The following is a 9,143-nucleotide window of genomic DNA, read 5'->3' as shown; positions in this document are numbered from 1 at the left end:
CTAATAGACAGGCATTGGATTTTACTCCTAGAATGGATCATTACTAAAGACTGAACTAAAAGACATTTCTTTATTTAAATCTTTAATTCAGCTAAAATGAAAGCATATGTTCCACCTAAAGGCAGCATAAATGCAGAACCAAAGCTGGGTGTGTCTTTTTTTCCTTGAACCCTCAAGACTGGTTACCCATTACTGGTTAGTAAAGGTGAGTAATGCTAAATGGCATGCCCATGTTATCACAGCCCTGCATGACTTATCTTCATTGCTCTCTAATATACATTAAAATTCAGTCACACAGGTGAAATTTCTTCATGAAATCAAACAATTTATTAGTGTTGCTATGAATGTTTTATTATGGCTACACACAAACCATTGTGACTGAGCACGTCACCAAAAAGGAGTGTTAAGTGTGAATCCACAGAGTGTCCTCTACAGAGTATTCACAACTGAGTCTTCAGTTGGAAACGGAACTGTTGAACTAAAACATCCGTGAAGTGTTAACAGCACTTCTTTAACATTTATTAAAATGCAGATATCAGATAATAAATGTTTAGGTTGCTCAACATCTATTTAAATAACTTGCTGTTACAACCAATAAAATAAAAAAAAAAAATAAAAATAAGGCAGCCCATATGCTTTCAGGTAATACCTGGGTGTAGTTCAAAGGAAGTGGAGGCTGATGACCACTCCCAGCCGACAACTGTAGAGCTTTGCAGATGTCAGCTATGACGAGCCGCTTGCCCTTCAGCTAGTGCATGGGCATTGCCTTTCTTTCATTCACTGGTATAGATATAGTCTCTGGTGTTCACTCTCGCAGGTTCCAGTGATTTATACAACCATTCAAGATAAATTCCATGAAAAAACATGTATTGAAGCAAAAAATAGGAGCAAAACCCACCTGTGGTATGAACAATCCCTATCCTGATCTTAGTAAATATTCTTGCAAATATCCCACCTTATTTTTTGGAATAGAAGCATATATAAAATGATAAGACCAGAGAAATTGTCAGTAAACAATTCGGAGAAGAAAAGTAAAAGAACACTGAGAAAATTCAGCCCAATATCTTTTCATACTAGGTCTGCATGATGGTATTGCTCTGTGCTTCCAGTTGCATACACCTTGAACACTTTTGCTTAATAGTCAAGAGGATTCTGGAAGAAAAATAATTGTTGAAGGTTCAGCTTGACTCAAAGTAGCAGAGCCAGAACCAAGGCAAAAATCTGACCTAATCCTGATGTCCACTTTAATTCAGATCACTTAAAAGATGAAGTTAGAGAAAATTTTAGAAATCTGTATGTATCAGTGAATTTTATTTCTTTATCAATCTGAAATGTATTTTTATATTATTCTTACATTTCTAATTAGTATCCAGCTTCTGTAAATTTCAAACACCTGACATTAATTTAACAACACACACAATTAGCTTTTGATATTTAAACTATGGAGCTGCTTCTCCATATGTAAGTGGGATAGTGGTGAATACAAAGATGAGGAATTTGACCCACAAAAGCCCATCTAGACCTTTGATGACAACTTTTTGCATCTACAGGCGAACATGAAAGCTAACAAATAACCTTTGTCATTTGTTCAATAAAAGAAAAAATGGAATCTTCATGTGATGTTTAGAAAAAATACCATCAAGAAAACATGGAAACTAATTCTTATAAATACTAAGAAGACAAAGCAGAATGTTTATACTCTTAAATAGACTATCATAAAATACTGTCAGAGATCTAGGCAGTGAAACACATAGCCAAGAGATGTAACTGCAGCAGGATCTCTTGCTGTATTCCTCTCACAGCTTTAAAGGTGTAAGCTCTGTCCTGCTACCATGACGGATTCTTACTCAGTCTGAGTATTTTTAATGAACAAAAACTGACCCTCCTTGAGGTTCTATAGTGACAGTCCAAATGATATAGCTAGTGTACTTTGGTTTCAACTGTTATAAATGTGTTTCATTACCAGTTACACCCAAAGAAGTTCAAGGTCCAAAGACAATTCACAACATCCTCCTGCAAAAAATTCTGCCCTGAACACTGATCACTTTGGTTTGGAAGAGGCATGTTTTCAGAATAGCCAAGTATGACAGCTTAACTCTTTGCCTTGATGCGATACTATTTAGACTAACCTGTAGCACAGTAACTTAAAAAACTTAACAGTACTCATTGCCTAATATCCCAGGTTAGATGTTGAGAAACCTGAAGATGCTTCCAACATACCGTTTAATGCCTCCAAAGCTTACTGTCTCACCAATTTCCTTGCCCCAAGGTTGAAGATCAGCAGCTGTTTTCACTAATACGAGCAATATGTGTTAGTTGTTCTACCTGACTAGCTGTACATTAATAATACACTAAAGTACTGTCAGCGCAATGCCCCAAGGAACTATACCTACGCACTGCCCCAATGCACACCTGACACATGCTTTCCTGCAGCACTAATGGCCCCCTGAGGAATCAGCTTCTTCCTTTGCCTTCCATTTTATCTCTGCATTTTCTGTATCAAAAGTACACACCATAGTCAGTTTAGGAACCTCAGCACCATTAGAAGTAGGATGGTTGGGTTTCTTCATGCACTGGACAAAGGCAGCTGATTTCCTGTTACTGACTGTGGCAGCCAGGTTTGTGACCGACCGCCCAGCAATGGAACTTGTTAGCTGGTACTCTCTTTGTCTGGAATATTGACGAGACGGGGGGATACTTGTTTTAACTTCAGCCACACAGGAGGGCTGGAAGCTAGTTATGCTGGAAGCTTGAACTCAGCACCTCCTGTTGCTCTATGGACTTCAGCATCTTAGATGTGAAATAAAGTGGGCAATGAAGATTTCCAACGTTCTTGTTCCTACTACTTTATTTATGGATGAAGCAATACTCTTTCTGTCTAATTTCAACTGTACTGAAAGCTAGAGTTCTAGTTGTAATGGTTTTCAAATACTAACTGAATGCATATTTAATGCAAGCTAACTACAACCACATTCACTTTCCAATTACAGTATGAATATTGTTTTGTGCTTACTATAAAATGAATTAACATGGTAGTTACAGATGCCTCCTTTCTAATAATTTATACACTGTTCTAGACTGCCCTGAGGCCCAAACTATTGGTAACTCAACAGAAATATATACTTGATTGCAAACATAAATATTTTAAGTCTCTTGTCACATATAGTCAACTCCCCTTTTCATTTCAAACACTGCACATGGAGGTTATAATCTACTTGTTTGTTCAAAAGGACTAGAGAGACTATGGCTGCAGGTATACTGTTATAAATGATTCAACAGTTTATTTGTGTTTTATCTTTTATTCAAAATAATAACAAAGCAAGCCAAACTACCTGGGGAGTTTTCCTCAAATACAGATAAACAGATGGAAACGCCTTTGCATTATAGGGAGTGTGGGGGCAATACGCTGTGTGCTATTTGTGCTGACACCAGTTACATTATGTATAATAATGTGCAATAAACCCCACCAACAGAGGTGGGGCTTACAACTGTTGTGCTTCCTCTTTGAAACACAATATAAAGGTTTACAGAGCACACACTGCTCTTCACTCGCTGCTCGCTATCTCTTTAGATTTAGCGGTTTCATTTTAGAAGACAAAGAACACAAATGGCATTCTCTAACCAAAGCTTTCAGTGGGGTACAAGCACCCGCTTCCAACCTACTGCACCCAGTGTCAGTGGTGTAACCTCCAGGAAAATAGCCATCCAAAAGATCCAGGCACCTAGCGTCTATGGGGGAGCTGGTGGCTATGGCACCCGCATATCTACCAGCACCAACTATGGACAAGGCATCGGTGGGAAGTTCCAACTCAGTGTTACTGGTAATGATGTGCTGCTCACCGGCAATGAAAAATTAACTATGCAAAATCTAAATGACCGTTTGGCTTCGTATCTGGAGAAGGTGCGTTCACTAGAGAAGGCTAACTCCCAGATTGAAAAGCAGATCAAGGAGTGGGCTGAGAAGAATACCACAGACGTAAGGCATGACTATAGCTCATACTTTAAAACAATTGAAGATCTCCAAAATAAGGTAAGCTATCATATAGCCATCTATAAAGATATGAATTGCAATTATTGGGGAGATGATAGATAACAATCTATTGTAGAAAATGTACTTTTCCAAATTGCAATTGTCTCAGCTAAGAAAAATAAATGCTTTATTTTGATCAGATACAAATTAGTGACAGATTTTACATAATTTGTAATACTAGATATGTCTGCAGATGTGTGTAATCTCATACATGAAAAATCTTTGAATCAAAATTACTTATTTCTATTTGCCTTAGGTAATTTTAATTAGTGAAAATACTGATAGGAATTTACATATCTAAATATAGTTTAGCATCTCTGGGTTTCAAAGTGTTTTTTTAGAAAAGACTGCCAATGCTCAGAAAAAAATAATAGATCACTACTTGAAATAGTAAGTTACCACTATAAACAATAAAATAGTCCCACAGCAATCAGCTGACAGGTTTGTCAAATTATGTTTCCAGTCAACTTCCTCAATCTTTCCCCTCTTACTTTTCACCAGTTCTGTTTCCCATCCTTTAAAAGCAGATCCCTTCCAGAGAGCAGTTCACCCTAACTATTTTATATCCCTATTTTATGACAGGATAATTTGCCTTTTGGAAAGCCGTAATTCCTTCTATGCACTTCAAAGGGAACTTAGCTTAAACTTAGATGACTAACAGACAGCTGAAGTTAAGCAAGATGAAGCCCACGTGCAGTATTCATTTCCAGAAATGGATCGAGTGTGCATTTACGTGCAAAGATTTATCGCTTTTCAACCATTCCTTTTTAGATTAGTGCTGCGCAGTTGGAAAATGCACAGTTTATCCTGAAGATTGACAATGCCAAACTGGCTGCTGATGATTTTAGACTGAAGTAAGTTCCATGATCGTTTCATAAATTCTCTTTCATGCTCCTCTTATTCATGAAAGCTTCTAGTTATTAGTTTCAAAGCTGAGAAGTAAACATTTTCTAATGTAAAGTTCAATAAAAAGAAAAAATTTACAACTAAGGCTGTCCTAGTTACCGATTCTAACGTTTATGTGAAACAGTTGCATTTTCATGATGACAAAACAAGCCCTATTTTACAGGTATGAGAATGAATACATGCTCAAGCAAAGTGTCGAGAGTGACATTAACGGACTGCTGCGAGTTCGTGATGACTTGACTTTGACGAAATCTGATTTGGAGTCACAGATTGAAAGTGTGAATGAAGAACTAGCTTTTCTTAAGAAGAACCATGAAGAGGTGAGAGCAGCCGAACACAGTCAGGGAGGGATTTTTTTGAAGTGGCATGCATAAACTCAGCCTCACTAGGAATAATGGAATCTTCATGGTTAATCTGAAAGACTATTACACTTACAGTGGGATTCAGCTCCAGATTAGCACATCCAAATTTAGGTACCTACTCATATTATCTACGTGAATGCGCCTACGGTTCTATTATAACCAACTGAGAGACAGTCAGTAAAACAGACACAGCCTAGGGAGTGATGCAGCTCACTGTAGAGCAAACTCCTACGGGCTGCTCAGCAGGGACACCCTCTGGTCTCTCCTGGTTGTAAGAGGAGCTCTAGCTCATACCTACAAGTTAGGTATGTGTACCAGGCATCTTCTAGGAGTCTAAGCTCAAACTGAACCTCACCCTCAGGATTACATTTATAGTTTCAAAGACCTACAAAGGTAAGAATGTTGGACAACCATGGTTTATTTCCCCTTTTCAAGTAAAGACACAAACTGAAATCCTAAATTCAAAATGACTGTTAAACTAAGAAAATCTCAATTATGGCATATGCCCAAGCTTTCCTCTTAGTGTCATACTATCAACTTCAAAAGTGTAAATTCCTTGTCACATTGCAGAAAATATGTTCTTTAAGCATTGTATTAGAAAGAGCCAACGTAGAAAAACAGCCAGCCTAGCCAGCCACTTAAAACTGTGCTGTGCAGGACTGAAGCATTTGCATCGTTTCTGGAAGCAGCACAACTGTATGGCACTAACTGACATCCAAGCTATTAGGCTGAACAGCTCCAGAAACTACAGAATGAAGGTTTTCTTCAAGAATACTTTGTGGTTTAGGAGTTGCTACCCCACAAAAGTATACAAATGAGAACCATCACTTCTACACTCATTCCATAGATCTGATCCTGAGGAAATCCTCTTTTTATAATATGTTTATCTATGATATAGCATTCATTGCTACAAAATAAGTAAAATGTTCTAACATGAGGTGCACTAAACAGTACTTACAAGGTGATTAAGTTATCTTGCCTGGAGGTGCTATTTAAGAATTACTTCTATGTCTGTAGATTTTGAATTTGCTCCAAATATTCAGGATTGGAAGTTCCCTGTAGCTGATGCTAACACAATCCTCATTGCTGTAGGACGTTGACAGACTGCGCAAACAGGCGGGCAGCTCAGTTACTGTAGAGGTGGATGCTGTGCCAAGCATTGATCTTGCAAGTATTATGGCAAACATGAGACAGCAATATGAAGAAATGGCAGAAAAGAACCGTCAAGAAGCCAAAGAACAATTTGAAAAGCAGGTAAGGTCAATTATTTAAACATCAGCAGGAACCTCAGTCATGTTTAGCTGCAGTTTACAGTCCTTCTGTTTTTGCATTTCAGACAGCAGTACTGAACCAGGAAGTAGCGATCAATGTTGAACAGCTGCAAGCCCAAAGGAGAGAGATCACAGAGCAGAGACAGATCTTTCAGAATCTGGAGCTACAGTTACAGTCCGAGCTTAACATGGTAAATAATAAAGAGTACTTGAAATGAAGACTGTGTTTAGTAGACAGTTACACAGACAAATATAGAAACTGAGAGGCTTTACAATCAAAACATTAAATGTAAAAATGGAAATGAATAATACATCTCTCTTCTTTTCATCGGCTGTAGAAAAAGTCTTTAGAAGACACTCTGGCTGAAACTGAAGCCCATTACAGTTATCAGCTAACCCAAATACAGGAAGCAGTTGCCAACTTAGAGGCTCAACTGAGGCAACTCCGAGCTGACATGGAGGGTCAGAATAACGAGTACAGTATATTGCTGGATATCAAGACTCGCTTGGAAATGGAGATCGCCACGTACCGCCGTCTGCTGGAAGGAGAGTACAGCGGGTGAGGAAATACATGCACTTTGCTTGTCCATTTAGTTCCACATGACAGCAAACAACGTTGCAAATACTGGCTATATTCATAGAAGGTGAAAGCGTAAGATCTGCCACTTTCCAAGTGGTTTGGGGGGAGAAATCTGTTGCTCAGTTCTGAACTGTAGATTCAGAGAGGGCTGCAGCTCAGGCTGGGTTTCAGAAGCTGCTGTGGAAGTCGGTTGAGTTTGTCTCTCAGCCTCTGCATAGGCACACACTGTTACTCTGCAAACTGAGTAGCTGGATAGATGTTCACGCTCCATAAGCATCAGTAATTCAATTTTGGATCGACTTGTCCGTAACTGTAATGACTGCAGCTTCTGAAGGCCTGGGCTAACCTGGGCTAGATTTTTTTAACCTGGTTTAGACACCGCAGCACCTAGTCACACTAGAGCAGACACTCAACAAAAGCATATGCATCTTCTCTTGAGTCCATGGCAAGTTTTGCAGCCTGCCCTGGATTATGCTCTGCTCTACCTTTGTCACCAGTAGCCAAGCTACTTAAAAATTTGAAGAAGTGGAAGTGAGCTGACACTAAATATTCAGAGAGTTCAGTATGCCACATTCTGTAGTGAAAAGAGCAGACAGCTATGAAAGCGGGGCAAGCAGAGAGTGGTATTTTCCCCCAATATTCTGCCCATTCAGCTATTCTGGCTTGGGAGCTAGACTGGGCATATCTGCATGAAGTCATAGCACTGCAGAAACCAGTCTGCAGATTAATTTCACCTACAGCTAATGCTTAGGAAGTTTACTTTAACAGAGAAAACTCATTTAAACACCTGGTTAAAGGTCTTGATGAAAGGACATTACCTGTCTTGATTAAGCATACAGGAAATGTACAAGGATGTTTCTTCAATATGTTAGGTGCCATATATTTATATTTTTTAATTTATAATTTGAACAGAGATGTCCAAGTGGATGTATCTACAGCAGAAATTGAAAAAGGTATGTCTCTCCAACTTCCTTATTTTTTGATGGCTGCCTGTTGAAATGTAATAGAACTAAGTAGCCTGATACAAAATAACACGGTTTCAGAGCAAATAATCAACCAGTGGAATCTTACATCAAGTAGGCAATCAACTGCATGAATAGATAACCTAGAGGGATTATACAAAGCCTGGTTTTATCCATATAACTCAGGTGCCCACAGTAAAAGCACAGACTCCTCAAAGAGCCAAGAGAATGACAGAGAATTATTGAATTACCCTCTGGAGGACTGCAGAAGCATCTGCTTCTATCTGTTAACTACACAGGGAGACTAGGCTCCTAAATAAAGCGTCCAGTTTAATAGCAAAACATTCATTTCAATGTAAGACTATTCCCAGGTTTTAGGTGTACAAGTTTGTACTAAACTGAAGCAAAACTATAAGGAGGGATAGTTATTCAACACAATGTCCACTATAGTATTATGGGTAACATACAGGTTGTTCAAAGGAAGAGAAATCATACCCTGTATACCCCAAAAGTCTACTTCATGATAACTGTGCACTGAAAAGATGCACAGTTAGTAGATAGTTATCTATTTTCTCATTGGTGGAATTGCTGCTAGTACTACAGTAATATTATTCTGTCAATATACATTGCATTTAATTAATTCTCTGTTCCACTTCATTACCAGAATCAAATAAAATTAAGAAGATCAAGACAATTGTTGAGGAGGTGGTTGACGGCAAGGTTGTCTCCTCTGAGATCAAAGAGATTGAAGAGAAGATGTAAAAGGCACCAGTGGAGAGGAGACGCCTCTGAGCTTCTTGGAGCTGATGCCAAAACTAAAAGATTAAACTTTAGAAAGAATCCAATATAATGCTCCCTAAAACCCAGAAGGGTTGTAAAATGCCAAACTATCAAATCAAACCTCAAACAATCTTTTTATTTTCTCTTTTTTTTTGTTGTTGTTGTTGTGTGGGAGTGTTAATAAAAATCAGTAAGTTACAAAGTACAAGACTTTGGGTTTACTTACACAGTGAACTAAATACCTTGATGAAA

General features: G+C 38.4%; 1 protein-coding gene across 2 annotated transcripts; it reads left to right on the top strand.

Annotated features, from left to right (window-relative positions):
* Positions 1-3,607: 3,607 nt before the first annotated feature.
* LOC129195303 (keratin, type I cytoskeletal 20-like) lies at positions 3,608-8,873 on the top strand. Of its 2 annotated transcripts, none has more exons than XM_054801118.1 (8): positions 3,608-4,030; positions 4,802-4,884; positions 5,100-5,256; positions 6,391-6,552; positions 6,635-6,760; positions 6,908-7,128; positions 8,062-8,102; positions 8,776-8,873. In XM_054801118.1, exons 1-8 carry the CDS (start codon positions 3,608-3,610, stop codon positions 8,871-8,873), a joined length of 1,311 nt encoding a protein of 436 aa, XP_054657093.1. The 2 variants fall into 2 exon arrangements, with proteins under 2 accessions (XP_054657093.1, XP_054657094.1); XM_054801119.1 differs by having other exon boundaries at positions 3,845-4,030; positions 6,908-7,119.
* The last annotated feature ends 270 nt before the right edge of the window (positions 8,874-9,143 follow it).

This window comes from Grus americana, chromosome 22, assembly GCF_028858705.1.
Source record: "Grus americana isolate bGruAme1 chromosome 22, bGruAme1.mat, whole genome shotgun sequence".
Lineage (NCBI taxonomy): Eukaryota > Metazoa > Chordata > Aves > Gruiformes > Gruidae > Grus > Grus americana.
The sequence above is the reverse complement of the archived record's forward strand: the minus strand, read 5'-3'. Positions and strand labels throughout refer to the sequence as shown.